The sequence below is a fragment of the Numenius arquata genome, chromosome 11 (assembly GCF_964106895.1).
Source record: "Numenius arquata chromosome 11, bNumArq3.hap1.1, whole genome shotgun sequence".
Taxonomy (NCBI): Eukaryota; Metazoa; Chordata; class Aves; order Charadriiformes; family Scolopacidae; genus Numenius; species Numenius arquata.
Window position 1 is genome coordinate 25,377,993 of NC_133586.1, and position 25,685 is coordinate 25,403,677.

Below are 25,685 nucleotides of genomic sequence, written 5' to 3' on the forward strand. Positions count from 1 at the left end.
TTTCGGTTCACTGACACACAGCTATGAAACGTAGTTCTAAGTAATCTAATCTGTGCAATGCATTTTGTTTCTAGGTAGATACTGGGAGTTTCAGGGTCCATTTGGTAAGTTCAGTATATGTGTCTGTTGTTTAAGATTCGCTTCATTTTTGCGGCATATGCTGTATAGAGTATTGCCTCCTTCCCTTTTCTCTTACAGATCTAAAATTGCCTGCTGCCACAGAGTGCTAGGGCATGGCACATGTGGTCTTAAAGTTTTAATGTTAAAACTAATATTGCAGGAAATTTTTTTTTAAAAAAAGTTACTAGCCTGGAAATCAATAGGTTACTTTATGGCAGTTACAGATGTTTGCTACTTCATTGATTTCATCCCTAGGCCAAGCTGTTGAATTTAGATCATTGCAATAATATGCTTTGCTTACTAATGTGGGCATATTTTTGTTGTCTGAAAACTGCAATCCCTCCTTTGATAATGTTTGTTCCACCCAATGCTGCATTTCGTGCTTTCTGGACAGTGACAATCCAGTGACATCTTTGTAGACAATTCCAGAAAGTTGCCGTCGTTATGTTACAGTGTGACAGCTTCTAACCTGCTGGGTTGCTATTGAAAATTGTTTAATACCTATGGTTTGTCCAGCAGTGTATTAACCTTTTCAATATTTTCCCACAGTGAAGAATTAACGGTTGCTTTATGCTGGCGTACAGGCAGTCTGCACTTAGTGTGAGGTTTGCCTGCTCTGTACAGTTTCCTTTCTACATATAATGTGACTAAACCCAGAAGCACTCACAGGAGAGACTAATTCTGGTTCACAAAAGGAAAATTTTGCAATTACTGTGTGTTGTTTGTACCTTACAATTGTGGCAGACATAAGATGGGTTCATGCATTAAAGTGTGCTATGCCTCCAGACATGGGAAAGCTAGGGGAGTAACTGCGGTGGGATAGAAAGGAACCCAACTTGTGTATTCTTGCCACAGAAGTATCATTTATCTCTTTATTTCTTTATATTTATTTGCATGTGGAGATGTTACCATCTTTTGCAACTGTTTAGTTATTCAAAGATGCATGGATCTTAAAGACTAGCAAGTCTTCCATAAAAATGCTTTTAGAGAGTAATAATCATCCATTCAAAACTAATCCATTTAAAATTAATGCAGTGCTTTTCTATAAATCACAGTGGCAGGGTATGAGGGAAGTATATTTTATTTTTCTACACAGTTTTTGTACCCTAACATTTTTCTGAGTATAATAAAATACCTGGAATCTGTTTGATATAGGAGGGAACATGAAACATTCTCTGTAAGTATGTATGGTGAGGAATCGAAGAGTGAAATATAAACCTTACATTTGATTTTCTGTGGGGAAAAAAGAAGAGAAATAATTGAAAAATGGCTTACCTTTGGATGCAGGACCGGTAGGAAATTAGTTTAACAGACAGATTCCTATCACATTTTAGGGAATTAATCCATTACATGCAATGAATTAGCAAGTTTTGAAGCAGCAGTGCACATCAGGCAGTGGCAGCAAAGCCAGACCAGACCTGGAGTACAAAAGCAGAGATGTATAGAAGGAACTAAAGAATGCCTGCCTGTGTAGAGTTATGATCCAAAAGAGCAATCAATTATTCAAACAGTTCTGTATGATTTAAACAGAGGTGAAATTCTGACAAGTTCTACTTGTCACAAGTTCTTTTCTTAGGTCTCTGCTTCTTAATCTGTCCCTTGGTTGTGCATAGTATGAAAATGTATCAGTGTCTGGTGTACATGAGAAAATGGGTGAATGTAGTGGCATTCACTAATTGCTAGTTCTTAGCTAACTACATACTATGAAATGTTGTCTTTCCCTTGTTTCAGGCTCAGCCTATCCACTGAAAATGCCATCCATTGCTTAGCAACAGAGAATTCTACTTTATAAGGATAATGATCTTTGTATTACTAGATCTTCAGAGAACTGTGTTTCTCTTTTTAGTTAAAGTGAACTTTTAATCCGTCTTTAACGCCCATTCCTTCACCTGTGAAGCATAGAAACAGGCATCTGTGTCCTTGCATTGATTTACAAAGTTAATGTCTGATGTGTATGTTACTTTTGGGTAATGTGACCTGTTCAGGTTCCCTTCCCTTCCCTTCCCTTCCCTTCCCTTCCCTTCCCTTCCCTTCCCTTCCCTTCCCTTCCCTTCCCTTCCCTTCCCTTCCCTTCCCTTCCCTTCCCTTCCCTTCCCTTCCCTTCCCTTCCCTTCCCTTCCCTTCCCTTCCCTTCCCTTCCCTTCCCTTCCCTTCCCTTCCCTTCCCTTCCCTTCCCTTCCCTTCCCTTCCCTTCCCTTCCCTTCCCTTCCCTTCCCTTCCCTTCCCCCCTCCCTTTTTTTTTTTTCCCCCCAGTTTTTGGAAATTGATCTTCTATTTGTTGTTCTGTGATGAGGATGGGACCAGGTGAACAGGCTTTCTATGTGTGTGTATCATATGTAGGGTCTCACGAAGGCTAATATTTTGCAAATGTTGTTACCCAGTGAGAGGAAAAATATTTCAAAGTTATTTGGGATTAAACTCAGTAGCACTGCTGCAGTGATGATCCGGCATTTTCAGGAAAGGTTTCAGTGCTGTAATCTGGAGTCCCTTTCCTTATATGCCTGTGAAGATGCTGAGTGATGTCTGAGTAGTGTCTGGTCTTTGGTTTGTCTTTTCATCTTTCCCTTCTAGTTCTTATATTCTGTGCAGTTAAGCTTGTTTTTATGTCTTGCATCTCATGACAACCTTTTTCCTTTAATGCAGGGAATAACAATCAAACCAACATATGTTTTAACTTGAGTTTTCTAGTGGAGAAGGAAGCCTGGCACATTCCTAACAATGAGTGGGCAGTCTGGGTACCTGATAGAACTAGATATCAGCTCTTCTGATTATACATTTCCTTGTACCCTTTCTTGTGTGGTGACACGTGACTGACAAAATACGATGTTTCATGTGATGCTTGTAAATAAATTTGCATTGTGCTCTATGCACACTTTTCAGAAAGAACAAAACCTGCAGTGATGGTAAGACCCAGGGGTTCACTGCAGTTTTATAGCTGTTTGCTCTGCTTCTGGCTCTTCCTCTGTATTTTGTACTTCAAAACCAGCTTGCTAAACACATGGAAAAAACCAAACAATTGAGTTGAACACATCTTGATACCACTTTAAAACACAAGCATGTTTTGAAGTGTCTAAACCTAGTAAACACAGAGCATTGTCTGGAGCAGTCTTTCCAAGAGATTTCTCACAGAGGCTTTGAAAGTATTAATGGTGGAATATCTTACAATCTCAGTTCAAGAACTTAAGCCTTTAAGAAACTCTCCAGCCTCACTGACATTGTAAAGGTTAACTATAAATGTTTGTTCTTTTATCCAGGGGCAGTATCCAATCCTGTTCTGCTAAGCAGGGCCAGTACTCTGTGCTTCAGGGCAGTCAGACTCTTGGTTTGATGCTTACTGCTGTGCCAGCAGAAATTTGCATCCAATATTAAGCAGACAAGTTTTTCTTCTCTTGGAAGTCATTAAATATACTTTACAGAAGCACGTGCCTGTTCCATTCACCTTACTTAGAGTTAGGAATGCAAATGAACACTGCCGAGAAGAGACTCTTTGGGCTTCTGAATTATGCCCTTTTCCAGTTTCCATTCTGATTTCTTGTATGATAAACACATGTTCAGACTATAAATAGTTTGTTTTCCACATCAAATTAATTCTAAACATTTACACAAGGAAAGCAGGAGTAGAAGCCTCTGTTTCCCCACATTTGTCAGCATCGTGTCACTGGAAAATATGCAGAACTGTATGCGATTGGAGGTTCTAAAAGGCCTTTTATTACTGCTTCAAAGCGGATATATTTGATAAACATACCTTATGTCATTCTGTCATGCACTTGTGTGGAAATAGGAATGGGCTGGGATGCTTTTAGCAGTCTCATCATCTGATAACTGTTTGTAAATGTTTGATTCACACTTCTCTACCTCAAGCAGCCCTTTTCTAACACCCCCTGAAGTCAATAGGAGGCTTTGCATTGATTTTCATGAATATGGGATCAGGACAACATTAAAAGATTTTAGGAATTCCTTCTATCCCAGGGACAAATCCTTACTGTGTTTAAGTATTAGCTAAAAAGAGGACTGAGCAAAATGTTTGTAACAATGTGGTTTTAATTAAATTTATTCTCCATGAACCAGTAAAATGATTCTTAAACTAACCTATGCTGTGCAATGTGAAAAAAGGAAGTATGAAATTTTGCGTGAGCTTTTTTGCTTCTAAGCTACTAATGTCACTCCATTTTGTATTATACATTCATTTTCAAATAGGGTTGGTTGTTTAGGACTAGTGACATTAATGCTTGCAGTTAGCAGACTGTAACCCCAGTGCCTGGAAGAATCAGTAGGAGCAAACTGTTGGCATGAGGTGTTCACCTGATGCAGTGACAACCACTTATATAGGCACCTGGATAGATTTTGACTCTTTTCACAAATATGATAAGGTGTGCTGTTACTAAATCAGCAGAAGCATGTGATGCGAGAAACAAGGCATGTTTGACTTCTGTTCTTGGTCGTGTGATTTTCCTCACGTCCACAGATGAGGGGTAAATACAGGACTACTGGACTTGATACGTGGCCTCCAAAAATCTATGAGGGAAATGGTGAACTACGATTACTGTAAAGTTAGTAAAATGGGCTGGTGTGTGCTAAACAGGGTCTTGTAATGAGTTGGGAGCTGGGGAGGTAAAAGGAACAATAATATCTTTGTCAGCATTGTGTGACATAGTGAGAGTACAGGGATGTACAACTGGGAAGCATCTGGACTACTTCAGAGTCTGTGTTCCTCTTTGTGCTTCCCTTCTATACTCGTGCTTCCTGGCCAGCTGTACCTTGTCCTGGTGGTGTTGATTGATGACACAGCTATACTTCTCACAGGAAAGCCTGTGGCTGGACTTTGCAGAGGAGCCAATTGACAGCTTCTGTGCAGGCTCCTGGCCCCTGGGACTGTGCTGAAGGCACTGCTGTACTTTGAGATGGGCCATATTGTGTCATGACACAGTGGTCGTGTGGCGTGTGACAGCACAGGGCAATGTGACAGGTTTCGGTGGGTGGGCTAGTAAAGGTGGACTGTTCATAGCCAGAGATATCAGCCAACCCAAACACACAGACTGTGAATGCCTGATGGATCTATAAGAAGGAGCATTGCTGCATCAGAACTGGGGGAAGATATTACCGAACAGGTTTACCTCTTCAACTGTGCTGTCACTTCTATTACCAGCCATGCTTTTTTGCTTTTTTTTGCTCCTAATTGCCCAATCTCATTTAAAGGTGTATTGATACAGCTTTTTTCTTATGATCAGAGGATCTTTTCTTATGATCAGAGGATCTTACGGGCTGTAGTAGAACAAAAGAAGAAGCCAGTTACACTGACAAAATTGGGATTTCACCTATTTTGTGAGTTGCAGGATGCTGACCTGTGATAACACAAGTGTGGGACAAGCACGTGTCTCTTGCTGAGGTCTGAAAGTTCCCAGTCAGGCAGTGCACACAGTAAAACTGGGTGAGAACAGGTCTGGAGAAAGTCAGGCTGCTGCCCAACTGCCTGCTCCCCCTGTTTTGCCTGTGAAGACTTCAAAAAGTAGTGAAGTTCCAGAGATTGAATTTTTTAGTTAAAAACAAAAAAACACCCCTGAATGTGTCTGAAAGTCAACTGTGGCAATAGATCTTTCCATCTCAAGAGTACATTTTTCTGATCCTGCCCCCTCCTTCCTTCTGCTGCCTCTCTGGGAGCAGCACTACAGCCCTGCCTAAAGAGTAGTAGCAAATATAGAACTGTTTGAGAATAGCTGTAAGATGCCACAGCTTCTTGATAGTAACCTTTGGAAATACCACAATCTCCTAATTGCTGCTGTTTCTGTTATATTGACAAGGTGGAAGTTGGTCCATGCATGTGGAGTGAATGAATGATGAATTTCTCCTGCCATCATCACCCATTTATGATCTGGTGTCTGAAAGTTCCCACTGCAATAGAACATAGATTTTTGTCTTCTAGCCAAGAGCTGGAAAGCTCTCAGTTGAAAAACAAAAATCTATATAATGTGAGCAAGTGGCCTTTTTCTTCTTTTCCCACTCCTACTCAACTCATGTCAGACTTTTCCAGCTCTTTGATGTAGCTTCATCTGTCTTTTGCCTGGGGCAGTGGTAAGATGTCTCCTCCTCACACTGCCTGTACAAGTTAGTAATCTGCACCTCTTAAACTGCAAAAAAAGAGCAAAGGGCCTTTCCCCCTACCTATAGCCTGGCAGTTCCCCTGCTACAAGAAAATCCCTAGCAGAGGAAAGTCAAATCTGGTGTCAGCATCCTTCATGCATCAAGAAAGGCGAACTCAGGAGGCGGTCTGATCAGTGTGTATTATTTTGTACCCTCTTTCATTGACTGTTATTACAGGGTTGACTTCAGAGTTGCTTTGACATCACTGGGACTGGGGCCAAAATGGAATGAATCAGAAAATACTGGAACTGTGCATACCGGGCTCCTTGTCAAGCCACTTTCTGCTAAACTCAGCAGAATCTGAGCATGCCAGAGAACAGGGGGCTAAATGGGAAGGAAATTGCTAGCACGGATGTTTAATGTGTTGTTGCAAACAGCAGCCTCCTCCCTTTTGTGTAACTCAGACAATAAAGAATCCTAGGATGCGCATCATCCAAGAGCATCTCACTCTTGAGTGATGCTGGACCTGGGAAATATGGTGATAGAGTGATAGTATAAGTTGTAATTGCACCATTTTTATTTGAATAAAACCTATTGATCCAGGGAAGAGCATACACCAAGCCTCAAGAGGAAAGAGTTGGCGTTAAATAATTCAGAACATTCAACACTTTCCTTTTCTCTTTCAAGTAATGGAACCAAAGTAATTTCTGATCTGCCTCCAATGGCTTGAAGAGAATTAAACCATTACTGTCATATATTATTTGTGTGTTTGGCACTGTACAAGGCCACACCAGGAATGGGTGTAGTCCATTATGTTTCTGGACATAAGTTCTGTCTTTGAATTCAGGTGCCTGAAGTTAAGCTCCGACTGCAGTATCACCTACAGAATAATGTCTTGAGAATCCTGAGAAATAACCTTGTTATGTGCTTAGGGCTTAATTTTAAAGGACCTGATCTTGCATTCACTGGTGTAGTTGAAAATTATTATGATGGTCCCCTGACAATGCAAAAAAGATTTTCTGGAGCAATTTTTGATCAACAGGATTTCTTCATTATCTCTTTATTTAGAAAGCCATTCATTCAGGTCAGCATATGCTGAGGTTTGTTGGTCAAAGGGTATTGCTGGCTATTTTCCCCTTCCACCTTTTGTTGCCCTCTCATGAATATGGAGAATGTAGTAGTTCTTGATATTATGAAGGAGCACGTCTGCCTTTGATAAAAGACCTGCTGCAGTCTGCAAATCTGATACGATCCAGTGCAGTCCTCTGCAACACACTAAATGCCAGCAGAAACCTCACAGCAGACAGACCATCCTGCATGTCCCCTTCGCAGGGGGCTGTATTTTATATGTCCTCGGGCAGACGCTATTCAGTGCAGGAGTTCAAGTTTCCTCAGCTTATCAGGTAATCAAACAGTGTTTTTTATGGATTTATGATGGTTTTATTCCCTATGTCGAGAACATTGATAAATGTACAAAATAACTGTCCACGAGTTTCCAGCTTTAAATGTCGTTCCACAGAGTTCATCTCTGCACCTCTGCCATTGCAAAAAAGAGCAAAGGGGTTTTCCCCCCACCCTCAGTCCAGCCATTTCCCTGCTATGAGAAGATTGCCAGCAGAGGAAAACCCAAAGGCCTTGGGACGCAGATTAGTTTCTCTATTACAGAGACATTATCTGTGTGTCCATTTGAAAGTTTCTTGAGATTTGTAGAAGGATTTGTCAGTTCTGAATGTTCACAAAAATTGAGTAGCTCCATACAGACTCCTCTGACAAAATTAGCCAGATGCATGTACTTTTCAGCATGTCTAACATACATTAACAACCTTATCCTGGGCTTTTGTTTCTACAGCCAAAACACCCCAATCCTGACTGGCGCTACTCTGCGTCCCTAAGGGCAGGAATGCAAAGGTACGTAATTTTTTTCCCCACATGAAGGGGAATTCTGTCTTTGTCCTCTGTGAAAAGGACAAAGCTGTCTGGTTCCTCTGATGTCCCAGACTGATGATATCTGTACGCTGGGATGGAAAGCACCTGAGTTCTGCTGCTGTCACTTCCAGTCTCCAAGTGTTAGAGATTCGGTCTGACTGCATCTTATGCTATTTCTATTCTACCATAGATCTGTCTTTTTTTGTGTGTGTTTACCTCCTGCCTTTTTATACGTTGACTGTCAAGGCATAATTGCTCCAATTATTATTTAAGAAATTATACACTTTTTGTTTACTTTAAACCTCCCTGTAATCACCTGTGCTGATATGTTTCAATGGATTGTCTGCAGCATTGATGCGTTTTCCATCTTCTTGTCTCTCCTTACTATAAAAGAATGCTGCTCCTGCAGTCAGTTTGTTAACCACATGGTGCAATCAAGATGATTAACACAGTTTAAAGGACGTTTTGAAGATATGAGATGGATTTTCAAAGAAGGAAAAGTGAGGCTGTGTCCAAATCTCTTTAGACATCTTTGAAAGTCCTCTGCCTAACATCACAAGCAGTCTCTGCTAGAATTTGCTACTCAGTACACCTGGAAAAAAAAGGATTATAATAAAGTTGGTTTTGTAGAGCCTAAATAAAATATATTTGCTCTCCCTTCCTGAGCAGATTGGAAAACTGATTATATATTCAGGTGTAGTCTGACATGATTAATGAGACTACCTTACAGGTTTAGATGCAATTATAAGGTTGCGGTAGTTCCTAGTGGCACTATAAAGTGCAGGATGGTAATGCTTTTCCCCAAACTGTTGGTGCCATGGGACTGTAGACATCACCTTTTATCTATAGGGCTGAAGAGTCTTCATAAAGTTGAAGCCCAAAACCCAGACTCAAACTGTCCATCCCTGAGACTGTACTTCACGTGGGTGAGGGCAGAGTGTACCTCTCCAGTAGACTTTGGGCTGCTGTGTAAAAAAGAACCTAAACCTCAGGGACCAGAAGGGAAGGAAGAAAGAGCAAGCTTGATTCTGTGGCCTTTTGGGCAAACTGGTTTCTTTCTTTTATATTCTTGCTGGGGTTTTTTTGTGGATTTTTTTTTTTTTTTAATCCCCGACTGCTTATTGCAAAATGAATAAACAGTCTGGGGAGCAGGATCCTGAAGCCAGAATTCTTTTGCCTACCTGAGCTCAGGCCTGCTCTTGTGTATTCAAATGGGATCATGTGGATCCATGTTTCTTTCTATACAGAGTTCAAGATCTTGCCTGAAGTTACTTGAACTTCAATGAAAAGTCAGAGTTCATTTAAAGCAATTCATCCCATGAGGAGGGGAGCTAATGAAGCCTTTCTGTGAAATTATGTGTTCTTCTGTTCTCTCACATTGGCAGCCCCCCTCCATACCTGAAAGCTCAGGTTCTGAGCCTGTGTGACCTGCCTAGCTGAAGATTTTCATAAAATGCTGATTTTTAATAGAACTTGTAGAAATTTGGTATCCGTAGGATCCTTGACATTTGTGTTGAAATTTCACATTAAGTTCAAGTGGGACTGTGGAAGGGAACTGAGAAGCAGATGTGCAGAGGCAGGGACACAGTCACAAAATCCTGTTTCTCTAAGGAATTGAACACAAATACGTACCTAGTTCTGCATTAAAAGTAGTGGATTTTTTCTCTTCCTTCCATATAAAGTGTTGGCTAATACCCAAATTGGTGTTTTCAAGGCCAAATGCTCAAGGTGTGACACTGTAAAATTTGCTGTGTTATTTTTTGCATTTGAGAAAAATGAATTTTGCTTTCTGAATTGCTCACAAGAAGCATGAAGTAACCCAGGAAGATGGGATCTGCTAAAGTAGCGTAATAACAGAAGGTCAGAACCAACTCCAACAAGTTTTTGTTATTTGCTTTAATGCTAATACATCATAACAGCAAAGAAGGTGTGTAACTTCCTTGTAAGTGACTTCCAGTCAGTAAAAGCAATGTCCTGCAGGTATGTTTTATAAATTGTGCCACAACTGTATTTTATTAAAAAATCAAAGATAATTTTGACAGGTCAAAATAACTAGTTCTCCAGTGCTCCAGCAGAATTTGTTAACATCTTGCAATACTGTCGTAGTAGTTGCACACCGACAAACAGTTATGACCTTTGAAGAGTAGCAAGAAAGGAAAAAGTTATAAAGCCCAGAGCAGTTGGGAGCTGTATAATCTAACTATGATATATGCTTATTCAGTGCTGTGCATGTAGAGGAGGCAGGAGTCCTTCGTGGAGGACCAGGAGGGCCTGATCAGCAGTGGCCAACAGTCTCCAGTGCTACTACAGGTAAGCGTGTGAAAATCCAGAATGTGTGTGAGGAACTAATGTTAACTGAAGTAGACCCCCTAATGCTTCCGTCTTAGTTTTTCTCTGTTTTGTGTCTCTGAGTGAAGTTCTTGTAAATTAATCTATGGAATCTAAACAGAGTGGAATAATGAAACATAAAATACATATTTTTCTTTACTCAGTCTTGGATGAGCAGTGGAGATTGAGTCCTCGATCCCAGCTCTCATCCTGCCTTTGGAGGTTATTGGTTTGTGTAATGAAAGGTCTTCAGTTCTGATGTGTGTACTCAGATTCAAAATGCCCGTGCTTGGGTCTAGAGGAGATTTGTCCTTCATTTCAAAAGAATGGTAAAACTTGGGTAGGAGCTTTTACAAACCCAGTAAGTCTCTTCGAGTGTCTCTTCTCATTTTCTGTGGTGAAATCAGACCTATTTTTTTTTGCTAGCTATTTTCATTCTCTAGTTATACAATGATGGAAACTAAACTGTTTTTTGCTTGACAAAATTAATGACCAAAAATACATTTTAGAATGTAGCTTCATTTACTTAGTCACTGATGACTTCACAGCAGTCAATAAGAATTAGCGAAAGGTCCTCCTTGAGTTAAAAAAAAGAAAACCACCTGTATCTTTTGCAGTGCAGGAAGTAAAATATTCTCACTTTTTATGTTGGAGGAGGAATAATACAGACACGTAGTGGAGCAGCCAGTCACTGGTGTGATCAGTGGTTTCAGTCACGTCCAAACTAAGCTGTCTACTTAGTGAATGCCCTGTGTAGGGTTGTGAGCCCTGTATGACAGCTCCATGAGCATTGTGAGTCCTCCAGAAATTCAAATGAAGAGTAACGCTCATAACACAGAGACAAGTCAAAGGCCAAAAAGTGGGGTCTCCAGCAGAAAACATGTGAGAGCAGCTTTATTTAATAGCTTTTTGTACAAAACCTTCCCTTGGCTTAAATGGGAATTTTACCTGGATAAATGGTTGAGGAGTAACCTCAGGATTTGCAATCAGAGTCACAACATATTCATGAATTAATGGTGCCCAGCAAAACCTGCATTGGTGTTGCAGAAGGGTTGTCTGCGGAAACAGATTGGGAAAATAATATCATATATAATGGGCCCCTAGGCTATAATTACCTGATTTTCGTGTGCTCCTCCTTCTGTTGCAGGGTTTGCAGGAAGACACAGCTTTGAAGGCTGCATAACTGTTGAGTTTGCATTTGAAAATGTCACCGCAAGTACACTCTAACCTTTGCAAGGTGTTCCCTCAGGCTTTCAGCTGCACTAATCGTCCTTGGCAGAGAGCTTAGTATATTACCTTATACCAAGTTCAGTATTGATGCAAATATTCAGCCAGATGTTTGTTTGCTGGTAATGCAGATTTCTAAGTCCGTTAATGTAAATCCAAAGGTAGGATAGCGCTGTCTTCTGAGGAGGTCCTTTGGCATTTGGGTCCCAGAGCCCTGTTCCACTGTCTGAACTCCTCCCTGCTATTCTTTTTGGGTCTTATCATTTTAGAATCACTTTGGAAACCTGAGCATCTCTTTGTTTTAGGAGCAGCAGTAACCCTTGGCTCTCATTGCCCTTTCCCTCCATGACCATGAAATGGGGCACTTGTGCAATGAATGCACCCATCACATGCTGCTCTGGATGTTGGTGGCTTTGTAGGGTGGAGAAGACTGTAAGGCATAGTATGAGAAGCTGCCAGGAAGCTCTGTGGAGCTGGGCAGCTGGAGAAGTGACAGTCCAGGTACCAAGGCTAACACTCTGGCCCTTGGATTGAGCATTGTAGATTATTGTTTCTCTGTGTTTTTTATTTCTAAGTAATGTATTTAAACAGGTTGTGAAAAATACCTTCAGCAACAGGAAGTTTTTTCTGCCATACAGGAAAATATGACTGATTAAAATTGCGTTATGGAATATTGACGCTAGTTACAACTACCTTTAAATCCAATTTTTGTGAATAAGGTTCCTCATAAATTAATATTTTTTCCTGCACAATGAAGACTTACTTGTTTTGTCTTTGTCCACTCCCAAGGAATTAGTGACCCTGACATAACATTAATCAGCCCTTTTTTTCTTTTTTTTTTTTTTTTAAGGGGTTTCAGGTAATATTGTTCTCCACTCTTTGTAAGCAAAAGCTACAGATATCACAAGTCCTTAATAGCAGACAGACAATTAATAGGGAGATCTTGGTTAGGCTTAATGATTGTATTAATTCTCATAGCTTGAGTACATCATCATGCATGACACTTTCAGCAATTTAATACCACTCTTTTAGAATCCTATCTGCACTTTCCCACAAATATCTCTTTCAATGCTTCTTTCTTTTTATGGCTTAAGTTCAAGACCTGTAATATTTTGCATCAGGTTAACGGACACAGCTGATTCTTTTCAGAAGAGATTCAACTCATTATGGTCAATTGCAGTCAACTGAGTCAACAAATGTGTTAGCTCCTGATACATCATTTGCATATGAATGGAATGCACCTGGGTCCAGATAAACTCCAAGATTAGTTATTTGCTATCTCTGTTATCATCAGCATCCTGTGGCAGCTGCAGGTGTTGACTTCTGATTACTGGAAACCACTTTCAAGCCTGTTCTGTGCACACATTCTTCATGCAGTTGTTTTAGTCAATTGATTAATCCCAATCAGTTTGTCGCTAAACCATTCATTTAATTTAACAATCCACAAAAGCCATGGGTAAGATGCCTCACAGAGGCAGGTTCAGAGAGTTAATCAATGAGAGCATTCAAAGATGATGTCATAGGAACACTTTAAGAAGGATGAACAAGTCAAGTGTTAAATCAGTAAATCCTTAATTCCTAAGGCATAGCTGTACTCGAACATCACGTGATGTTTCAGCAAATATTTGTTGCCCAAGCAAAACCTGTTCCTCATTTGGCTGACAGCACTTCTATTGACTTCATTACATATTTCACCCATGTAGGGGACAGTGAATCTCGATCTGGCATTTTTTAATTGTCTTTGCATTTTCTTATGCACCAGTCCAAGAGTTTGTAGTCAGGATACTGACTCCTAAGAGAGGTGGGACAAGAAGGCTCAAGCTTTCTATGGGTAGAGAATAGCATTGGGTTTAGCTCTCAGAGGCAACTCATTTGTCCCCCACATGCTATATAGTGACTCCAGGAAATGCAGACAGATTTCTGGTTTCTGCTCTATGTCCTTTGACAGATTTCGTGATTATATCAGACTTTCTGAAGTTGAAGTTTGTTTCCTAGATGCCCAACTTGGAATAAATGGAGCTTGATTTGCAGAAATGGTGGGAGCACATAATAGAAACCAAGATGAACAGAAACTTTGCTCTAATCATACAACACTGAGGATTCCGAATAAATCAGACCTATGCATAGTTCAGAACTTAGAATTAGTGGGCATTAGACAAATCTGTACGTAATTCTCTAGGCTTGTGTTCCAATCTACAAAACAGAACTGGTAATGCAAGTGCTTCACAAAACAGTCTAAGGATGCATTCATAGCATACATAAGACTCAGGAGAATGACAAGGTTTTGTGATGAAAAGCAGCCATGAAGATTTTTAAATCCTCTATTCAATGTAGTCTTTATATGTGTACAGTAAATAAGGCACTGGGCCACACACTGCATATATAGAGGGGAAAAAAATACTTGCATTCAGACAACTCTGTAAACAAAAGAGGAAAGGACCTCATGGAAAAATCTGCATCTGAAATTTGGAAGCACGTAGGTGAAGACTGTGGGTGAAATACTGGCATCTCTGAAGTCCATGGCAAATAGCTCACTGACTTCAAGGAGGCTAGGATTTGAGTGTCTAGCCTTACGAATATGCACGAGGGACTGAATTAAGGTCCCATAGGCAAATGCAATCCTAAAATATGCTAATTTTATGCTTCTAATTTTGCAGTGGTAGCATTCTTCTAAATATATCTGTCATTTTTATTTCCTTTTCCCAGGTAATTCACTGGGGAGGAGTGGTAGCCTTGTTCTTTTAAAGCACTCCTACAAAAAGGGCAATTATATTGTGTGAGAATCTACTGACCTCAACATGGGCAGTCCTCCATGCTTGACACTTATGGTACATATGTTTATCCCTTGAACTGGCCAAGTAAACAGCAGTAGTAATGTTGACTGCTATTCCTTAAGAGAAATAAGCAGGAGAGACAGGTTGGCTGTGGGTTTCATAGCTACTAGAAAAGGCAGGGGGAATATTATAACCAAGAAACCTGCAGATCAACTCTAGGTCTGAAGAGGACTCTATGTGCTATATATGTATGTGTATATATTTTTGTATATATACGTATGTTTGTATATATATAAAATCTTTATACAAAGACTTTTATAGCTCCTTGTTTGCCATCACCCCAACCCTGACTCTTTCAATGTTTGTCCTCTGAAGTTTGTGTCTATCATGGCTTTCCTCTGTTGTTTTTCCTGCCGTTCCTTACCTCCTGCCTAAGTGTGACCTTTTTACACATGCCATGCTAGCTAGGGGTATTCCATGCCCATATAATCTCAGCCTGTCCTGAAAGACTATAAAGACTCTTAGGTTTTATTCTGGGAATTACAGTTGTTCTGGAATAGATTTATGTTGCTCTCATAGGATGATTCCTGCTGTAATCAGCTGTAATGCAGAAGAGGTCCATCAATGGGGCGTGGGCTTTAGCATAAGTGATGAATACTGAAAATTAAATGAGAACGAACTATAAATATGGCAAATAAGCAAAATTATCTGAAAGGCAAAGTCAGTCTTCCTAGTAAGTTTTGTACTGCTGGTTTTGGGTAGGGTATTGTGAAGGGAATGACTGTAGGAAAGCTGTGAAGAAAGGGGAAGGGGATGCTTGCATGGACTTTAATAAAAATGTCCAAGAATGCTTTGATAGGAGAACAAATTATTATCATTATCTGGTGTAAGTTGTGGTATACGTAATTCTGTGGTTTTATATGTCAAGCAAGTAAATCCTACATGAATAAGAGCGTTCTGTTGGAGACACTTTCTTCCAACAGAACAGTATGAGAAGAGCCCAGATGAGAGTTGTGGCATTAGTGTAAGCAGGAGAGATATGAGCAGAGAAATCTGAGGAATGAGGAGAGACACCAGAAAAGATCTTGGAATAGGAAGGTGAGCATAGATGATCTGGTAGAGGGAAGCAATTGGAAAAGCGTGCTAGCAGGTCTACAGGAGGCAGGTATCATTGGGAATGGCACAGTGTAGACTCTTAAGTGACTACTGAGCACAGGTCACTGGAAAGAAAATTGGCACACTGAGATTGGGTAATAGATTGTGATGAGGGGACAGAAAGCCACACTGCAGTTAGTTGTTCTTTTCATGGAATCATCATTTGATCTGTCTGTGTCTTTAAACCATTTAACATCAGCACAGAAGGAATGAGCAATTTTTTTTCAGGTTAACTCTTTCACTGTTGCAACAGACACTGCTCTTGAAATGCAGCAGGCGTAACACTCCATTAAAAGCTCACGGGGGGCCACAGGGCTGTCACAAGGCTCTTGGCCTCAGAAGTATTTTTCTAAAAATTCAGTTTAAAGAGAAAGAGCCTAAGAAAATAACTCTGAGAGTCATGAGACCTCAGGTATTATGTATTTCATATGATATAGCTTTACCCTGTGGTTGTAAATGGAGAACAATTTCATCCTAAATGTCAGTGAGCTTCTGTTCACCTTCTTCAAATGACCTTCCTTATCTACAGAAAAGGGGTCTAATTAGGACTTGTTGAGCAGTCACTGCAAAGAATGTGCAGGGGCTGAAAGTGCTGCTTCTTTGAGACTGTTAAAGGTTAATTTACAAATAACAGCAGAGAACACTGGTCTGGCTTAGCTCTAGCAGTTTATTGATTAAAGCTATAAAAGATAATAACTAATTAGCAACCCAGAACACAAAACTGGGATCTTGGTTTATTGAGGAATGCTGCAGCTGTTTAAAATGGAAGGAGCTAGAAAATGCAGCCGTGCATGTCTCTATCCTCTATATTTATTTTAATTAATAACCAATTTTCAATGGAATTTCATCATTCCTGCTTTCAAAACAAGAAATATCTACGTAACAAAATACCAGCCCTAAGAACCATATCTAAGTCAAAGAAACAATGTGATAATATGTATAATATGTTTAAATAAGAAAATAGGGAAAATGCAGACCACCCATGTTTCTCATGAAAATTAGTCTTCAAATCAGTGATTTTATAAATCCCCAAAATGAAGGTCATAAGCAGTTTAACTAGTTCCTAACCCTACACAGTAAAGTATCATAGAGATTTGGTTCAAAGCCTCTTGTAATAATAGAAAAAATTATCCCCATAAAGCACACTAAAATCATTATTTAAAGCTGCAGTATCTCTACCAGCTCAGTGAAGTCCAGAGAAGGAAATCATGCCAGCTTTCTCATGTAGATGCAGTGCAGTGATGCTATACTAAAATAGAAATAATCTCCAAGGAACATGTAAGGCTAAATCCCTTTCTTTTATCTCATGTTTTGACCTTGGTCGTCAAATTCTTGAGTTAGTTTCACCTAGTTGCTGAGACCTTCAATGTGATGCACAGTCCTCAGTTTTGCCCCTTCTCCCAGTACACTTTATTCCCAGGATGCTCCCTGTATGCTTCCTGCTCCTGGCTTTCCACTTCTGTTTCTTCCATTTTCACCTCTTTCCTGTTACCCCTCTGGTCTGCCAAGTATGTGCCTCTCTGTTCCCTTTTTCCCTTCAAAACTTGTTTATTCCTTTCATCTAATGACTCTGGTCTCTTCCTGCTCATCTGTCCACTGTGTCTCCCTTCTGTGTTGTTATTGCAGGAATGCTAAAATGTAGATCACTGGCTTGGCCACACATCACCTTTTCAATATTGCACACTGAGCTAAGAATTTTCCGTTACAAATGCTTCTCATTTCTGACAGCCTGATGGAAGCTGGAGGGGAATGAGAATTTCAGATGCTACTTGGGCTGAAAAAAAGCATTTTGAAATCAGAAAGATTTTTCAAAAGAACATGTCAAAAAATTAAATATTTTTATGACAGAGGCAGCTTGGCATATTGATTATTATTTTTTAGAAGCTGATGACTCTTCTGACCAGGAACTCATCTGCTTCACCACATACAAACTGTAGTTGAACCAGCAGTTTAGGTTTTCAGTATTTGCAGCCAGGACTAGGTAAATTAATAGGTTTGTTTAAATTTCTGTTCGTCTGAGTGGGCAAAGAAAGGAGGGGAAGAAGATTATATTATACAGAAACTACAGTCATGATTTGGCGACTGTTAAATTTACTTTCTGTTATTTTGTTATTTTCCTCTTAGATCCAGAAAATCCATGACTGACCTGAAATAGCATTTGTGATTTTTATTATGGGGTCCATTATTTTTCAGTGGAGTGTAGGAAGTAAATTAGATGACATGGATGAGATATTTAATAGTGTGTGATACCTTAGTCCTTGAAGACTCAGTGTAAGAAAAAAAATGGACTCATCAGAATTTGACAAAGGCTAATGCTGGAAACTTCAAAGTTCTATGGTCTGTTTATCTTGATATATTTGTCTAAGACTTTGCTCTCATTTTGACTATGAAAGAGAATGGTCTTCAAAGAGTTTATGTCTTCAGATACTGTGGAGAATTCACGATTCCACCTGCTGCAAAGATGTGCGAGAGGAATTAACCTTTCTCATTAGCCCCAGGCAATGCAGAATGTGTGCATCTTGTCATTCAGTCAAGTCCCTGTGCATGTGCAGCCTTTCCATTTATATTAGGGCCACATTTGTCCCTGACTGGAGCCAGATGTTGAATTTGCCAAAGTGGAGATGACCATGTCCAACTTCTGATCTCCACATGGGGTGGTTGTTCCAAGGCAGGTTTCTTGAAGGTTCATGTAAGACTGATAGCTCCAGATGAGATACTAATAACACAGGGAACCTGCAAAATTTCTAAAACCTGGCATAAAATAAGGGTAACGGGAGCAAAAGGCTAATGGTTTTCTGTGACTGAGTAATATGAAGCGAGTGTTCTTAAACTGTGGACAAAAGCTGCTGAAGCTCAAGACTTTGTAATTTCAAGGACATAAAGTAAGAGATAGTAAGAGATTTTACACAAGTGGTTTAGCTGGCCATAATGGGTGTCTTTAGGTACTAGGAGAAAGTTTAATGTCAATAACTTGTCATCTACTTAATTAATCTTTTCCTGTAATAACCTCTTTGCTTCCTCAAAATGGAAGTTACAGTTGCTCCTAAAAAGTGTTTCTTATTTGACAGCTATTGCTCACTCTACTCTTCCTTTTAAGAACAAAGTAGCATCTCTTGAAAAGGACCTGATTTTGATTATGGTTAACTTTGTTATGTCTGTAATGGCAAATAGTTTTTTAACTCTTTTGAATCAAACACCAAAACCTCCAGGTAGTTTGTCAGGTTTCCTACCCTGATTAACCTACTAGCAAGATATTAGTCATACCCCAAATGATGTTGTAACTGGGCAAAACGGTAGGGGGGGAACAACACTTCTAACAAAAAAATAGATTTACCACATAATGTGATTGGTTCCTAGGCATCTGCTAGGAAAATATTTTGTAGATAAAATAAAGTCCAATTTTGAAATCTAAGCAGCTTTTTCACTTGTCCATTGCTCTAGGCATGTGCTTCTTTGCGATCCTGGTAACAATACCAGTGAGTTTGCCTTCCATGCCTACTGGTAATATTCTGTAGCTACACAGAAGACATGGATTTTGATTCCCATCTCTATTACTTTCTCAGAGGTTTCAATAAATAAACAGAAAAAATCACTCACAGCTGTACTACCTTGTGTTATGATCTTGTCAGAACTTATAAGCTAAACAAGTGTTTATCTGGTCAGTACTTCGGGGAATTGATGGTAATCAAATTTTTGATTTCAAAGATTTTGATCTCATATTTCCACATGAGATTACAGCTGCTTTATTTTCTCCCTGTTGTGCCTCCCTTTTGTGTGTTTTTTTTTTTCTTTCTTTCTTTCTTTCTTTCTTTCTTTCTTTCTTTCTTTCTTTCTTTCTTTCTTCTTTCTTTCTTTCTTCCTTTTTTTTTTTTTTTTTCTTTCTCTACTGCTGTGGGCTTAATTTTATTCTCTTTAGATTTTCTTAAAAGAAAAGATACTCAAGTAAATGTTAAAACAACCTATTATGTTAATGATCCCAGAGAAATTTCAACCCTGTTATCTCTTGCAATATACAATTCACTATCTGATAGAAAATAGGTGCATAAAATAAGGAAGGTTCTAAGCAATTCTAAGAAATTTTGATGTGGAATGTTTTTGTATTGCAAGTGATGGAAGGAGAAAAGAGGTTGAGGGAAGGCACACTTCCCCTAATGGATGTCTGCCTGTGTGCAGCACTTTGCTGTACACAAGGGTCATGAATGTATTTTTCTTGTGTTTATTTTTATAACCGGGCATTGCTTCAGCATCTGTTATTAATGTTGTAGTGTGGCAGTGCCTCTCAGGTCACATGGCGCTACACAAAGCTGACACAAGTAGCAGAAGACAAGTCTTGCCTTAAGGAACTTACCACTTACATGAGCGGGGCAGACAAAGTCTGGGAACACAAGGGAAAGGGAATGATCATTATTCTGGTTTTAAAAGGAGAAAAAGCAAGGTCCAGAAAAATTAAAATTATTCCTATCACAGAGTGCTCTATGGCAATGCTGAAGACTGGATCAGCATCTGCCTGACCCAAAATTTTCTCACTGCAGCAGGGGTGAGCAGAGGATAACAGAGCTATGAGCCTGTTTTGGGGTGTCCTTCCCAGCTCCTCTCCAGCCTGCTGAGCCATAGACAGCCCCTTAGGTCAGGGCTTCCTGAACACCATGTGATTATTGTTTCAGCCTTCATGTTTCACTCCCATGGCAGACCTTTAGCAGCTCACAAGCCCTGCTTTTAAAGAGGCAGGGGCTGCTTCACATTCCTCGTGGACATTGTTTCTTTCTTTTGCACTTCCCTGATCTCTTTGCTGTATCCTTGCTTTGGTGGGACCACCAGGATAGAATTGGGCTGCACAAAGCAGAGAAAGCAATACTGCAATGCTGTGCATATTTTTCCAGCAAACATTCTGACTATTTATGTAACAGTGACCTGGAGATGCTGAATTTACTTTGAGAGCTAAGCTCTGAACTCCTTCAGTCATTACTTGTGTGCACTCAGAGGGTGTAATGAGAGATGTAAAACAGTAATAGCAGCACGCAAAGGCAATCCCTTCATTATGGGGATTTAATTCTCAGAAAATCAAGGCTCTGGCTGTGGAAGGAATGAATCTGAGTGCAGCTTCTCTGCTCTTGTCTTGTATAATTACAGTCACCCATCCCTAAAAGCATCCCCTCTTAGCATGCACACACAGCTAGCGAAATAACTGGGTTGATTAGGAAGAAAACAAAACCCGCAAACCCTTTGTGGTCCTGTGGAAATTGTTTCTATGTTTTTTAGGCTGAGAAAAATAGTGTGCTGCTGCTACTTGCACTGGTAGATCAGACAGGTCCAGAGATGCAGGGGAGACTCGGAGCCTGCGGAACCTTGTGCATAGCCCATGCAGTGCTGGGATCAGATTCCAAGAGGCAACCAGAGCAAAACATTTAACAGCAGCAGTTAAATGCACAGTTAAACCAGTTAAAACAGCAGCAGTTAAACCACAGCAAATGCTGTCAAGGAGGCTGGAGCTGGAACAGAATTCACTGGCAGTGTTTTGAACATGATGAAAATAAATTGCTTATATTTTGATTGAGTTTGTTACTAGGAACCAAGCAAGTGTTTCATTTCCATTTGTTAGTGGCCCAGTTCTGTCTTGTGCCCACGTCCCATGATTTGTTTTTTGACTTTTAAGAAAAGGAGCTGTTGAAAAAGGAAATAAGATTTGTTGACTGCCGTGGTTTGGCCGGGCTGGCTACTGAAATCTGGCCACTGGCAAGCAAATCCTATGCTGATGGATTCACAGGCTCTCTTGGAGGGTGTGTGCTATGCTGTTGCATAGGGTGGGGTGGGATTTGAGGGACTGCAAAGGGAGTTCAGTCTCCATGTAAAGTTCAGATCTCAGACATATAATACTGAAGCGCACGCAAGTCAGGCTGCTGCCCGGACTGGGAGTGGCACTCATTAAATACCTAATTGTGCAGCTAATCTCCTTAGGCTCACTTAGACAATTAATGGCAAAAGAGGTCATCTGCCCTTCCCTCTCTGCATTTGTCCCTGTGGTTACTAGAGCTGGCAGAGGGATTTTGCCTTAGGTTATACCTTTTTATCCTGTAATCACACCTCCTTGGCCTTGTGCCTGGTCCTATGGATTGCTTATTCTGGCCAGGTTATTCAAACCTTGAGAAAAAAATACCTAGTTATTTTCAAGAGGCAAGCTCTGGTCTTCAAGTAATTCCAGCAGAAGTTAATCACATTCAGATTTTTAATACGTTGGGAGGCACTTGGAAATCAAGAAACCATAGACTGAGCTAAAAAACAACCAGGAAAGTTCTGAGCCTTCTTTGATTCAATTCTGTGATATTTTTGTTGCACATAATTACTTGAATATGGCAGCTCAGCTTTAAGGAAGAACAGAATATTGTAGGATTTAGAATAAAATTAGAGGGGTTTATAACAAAGACAGTGAATGGAAGATGGCAAAACCTGTGTTTAAAATATTATCACAATACTGAAAAATGCACAGTTAACAATTCTTCCCACAGGATTCCTTCAAACACTGCCTGCAGACCTTACAACGTGTTTAAAACAGAAAATCCAAACTGGATGTTTCATTATCAAGGAATGTTACACATCAAACACAGCTCAGGATTTGCAGTTGCAAATTACATTCCTCTCCCTCCTGCTCTCAGTTTTTCACTTTCTCGTGCTGTATTACTTTGCCATGATCCTGGATACTCCCAGGAGCAAGAGGCTGTCGTTTTAGTGGTAAATCAGCTTGCGTGCCTATAGTGCTGTTTAAGTGGTCAGAATTAATAACTACAGTAACTGAATACTTTGTCTTCAGTGTTCACCATACCATCTCAAACTGCTCCTGTTGTCATCTCAGACACTCTAAGCAGACAGACTGTAATGGTAAGAAGTGTCCTTTCCAAATGGCTGGAGTCAAATATATTCAGTCACATGTAGAGGATAAGCTGTCCCAAAGAAGTAACCTACAACTACGGCATGCATAGACTATCAGCAGGAGGAGTGTGCTAGCACCACGCTACTTGTTAGGTTTCCAAGGAATTTGTTCTCTCTGGTTATATCACATATAATGTCACTTCTTCATGGCAAAAATTACCTGTTCTCAGTAGATTATTATCTTGCTGCAAATTTATGCTAAGTAGGTAGCAGAGTCTCCCACATTTGTAGCTGGAAACAGAAGAATTAAAATAAATGAATAACATTAGTGTCAGATTATCTGCCTCAGTTATTCCCAGACTTCTCTGCAGCTGGGATAAATAAAGCACCATGATGATCATCACCTTTTGCTTTTAATTGAGCTTATTTCCCGGGGGGCAGGAAAGGTTACAGAGTTTCACGAGGACCACACACGCTATGGTCCACTCTGGATCCCTGTCTTTAACCATCTGAAGAGTGCAGGTGTTGTTATATAGTAAAACTCTCTTCAGCAGTGAAGTATGGAGACAGAACAAAGCACATTTCTGTTGTTCCACGCTGTAAGTCAGTATATCCATCTCAGCGTACAGACTTTCATCTGCAGCTACACCTATCTAGAAGACCTGTTAATGGGAAAGAGAACTACTTACTTCTGGGTCAACAGGCAAAATAATTTGGTGATCCTAATCCAGTTCCCCACAGGTAATTTACCAAGTTGGAGAAAACATTATCACAACTGAAACTAATTGGCAGCCCTGGCAGGGAGGCCAGTGGGTCATGCAGACTAAATCCATGCAGGTCAGCTTCTGATCTTTTCTGAGGCGTGTTGGCGAGACAGCATGACGGGATGCTTGGAGCATTTCCGCCAGCTTTGTAGCTGTTCTCAGTGGAAAATATATTCCCAGCTGTCAATACTGATGCTAAAATTATTTCTTGATGCATTTTTATGAATCTTCAAATTATATGTCAAATACAAATTTAAAAGGCTAATCCTCATCAAGGTTTACAATTAACCTCCTTATTCTTGCCTGGTATTTTGCTTTTTCCCATTCCCAGCTGGCAAGTATTTGTAACAGACATTGTAGAAAGTGCATCTGGGTCCTTCATAGCTATGATGTGAGGTCAGCCTTGGCTGGAGATCTTTGATAACAACTTCACTCTAATTTGCACATTCTCCTTTCCATTTGTTAATTTCCCTTGATTAATATGAATTAATTAACTACTAGTTTAAGAATGCTTCACCTTTGGAAAGAACCAAAGTTCTTTCATGTGGAGTAAAAGTTCATCAGAGGATGGAATGCAGGTAAAAGTAAAATGTAGGTGTTTCTTCCTGCTTCATACTAGTCTTCCAGGCAGCCTTAAGAGTTCACTCCACATTTGCATTAAAGGAGAGAAAGAAACAGTTAAAGAGACTAAAGTACCTCTTTAAGAAGAGCTGCAACAGCCCTATGTTAACCAGTGCTCAGTACAAAATCACCGCCAAGATGGCCTGCAGAGTTGCTAGGAAACCAAAATAAAAATCCCTACAAAGCTCAGCAATATCATGAGCATGATAGCTTTTGCTGCTATTCCTCTTTTGGTTTGGGTTTGGTTTTTTTTTTGGTGATGGTTTAGCAAGATTGTGGAGGATGGAGAGAGGCTGCATACAGCAGAGTTTGGAGGAAGCACTAGAAAGCTGATATCTGTAGTCCTGCCTGTTTTGCAAGATTACTGCAAGTAATTTTAATTTTAAAAAGAGTCAGTTTTCAACTCAGGACAATGGTATCCTTCCCTGCTCTTACCCTGCTTGTATTCCAAAAAATATGGAGGCAGCTGGCAGGGAAGACAGTGGGACTTGTGGCAGGGAAGAGCTTGCCTGGATTTGAGGGAGGCTCTGTGGACTAAATGGATGTGTAACTCCGTATCAGTTTATAACAAAGTCTGGGATTTTTGGTTTGCTTTTTCTTTTAGTTCCTGCCATACATCCCAGTCCTCTCTCAAATCAGCTGTTTCTCCTCTGACTATAGAGTTAGTTGGTTCAAGGAGGTGATTTCCCTGAAAAGTCTTGTGTAGGCTTAATTTTCAACTCAATTAGCTGCTGCTGAGAACTAATACTGGTACAAAAAGGGGTAGGAATACTACAGACTAAATATGTTGAACTGCATCTTCAGAACAAAGAACTGTTGTGCTTGTAGAGAATCAACCTTGTGAAAACATGGTGGCAGAAAGAGGAAACAAGAACTAATCTTGTTGTGGAGTTGATAGTAACAGATAATGAAGAGAAAAGGAAGATAAGGACTTTCATTTTCTGCATAAGAAGAACACAAACAGTGAAAGAGATCATATGTCCAAGAATAATAAAGGATTTGATAAGGGGTTTGAGAAGCAAAGTAATCCCAACAGAATTAATTCTTCTGAAATATATTATTTTTGAAGTAGAATTTTGAATAGATATCTGCATGAAGAACGTAGAACTCCAGCCCTGGAGACATCATTTCCAAAATTAGAGATGAGATACAGATGGGTTACAGCTATGCTGTAACAACAACTTAGGCTGTGCTCAGCATGCATGGCTCCTCCATATTGCAGTGGATTTGCAAAAATACTGAACATTTCCCCCATTTGTACTCCCCAGTTTGCTTATGCAGAACCTCAGGTTTGGGTAAGCATCGCAACAGTCAGTGAATATGGCTTTGTGACCACTCAAAAAAAAATCAGAGAAAACCTGAGATACAACATCAGAGAAATGCTCACATGTAGGAGAGAAATTGACATTTGACTGCTGTGAGCACAACACAAGGGTACCAGGCCAACAAGTAAGAAACTAAGAATTAAACCAAAAACCAACCATCTGTTTTTTTCCTAACTTTGGTTGCATGTGATGCAAGCAATACCATCCCAGTTGGTCACACAAACTTGTGAACTCAGGTAAATTCTGTTTGAGAGAAATGATATGTTACATTTAGTTTGTCACTTCCTAGGGCATGTAGCTAAACCAGATCAGCTGAATTATGTTCACCAAGTTCCTTTTTCACTATTATTCGAGTAGTTTATCGTGACTACTGGAAATGCTGACATCTGTGTTGCAGACGGAGGCCAGAATACACAGAGCCATGACTTCTGTGTTCTTAGTTAAGACTATAACATTTGCCCTGGAGCTGGGAAGGACAAGCCGTGACACTGTGTATGGGAACA

At 40.0% G+C, this 25,685-nt stretch overlaps 1 protein-coding gene across 1 annotated transcript in view; it reads left to right on the forward strand.

The window, feature by feature from the left end:
- The window catches only part of LOC141470441 (protocadherin alpha-C2-like), a 46,665-nt gene that overhangs the window by 2,611 nt on the left and 18,369 nt on the right, over positions 1 to 25,685 (forward strand). The window contains 3 exon segments of the mRNA XM_074156460.1: positions 8,048 to 8,106; positions 8,819 to 8,820; positions 10,346 to 10,440. Coding sequence (XP_074012561.1) covers positions 8,048 to 8,106; positions 8,819 to 8,820; positions 10,346 to 10,440 — 156 coding nt within the window.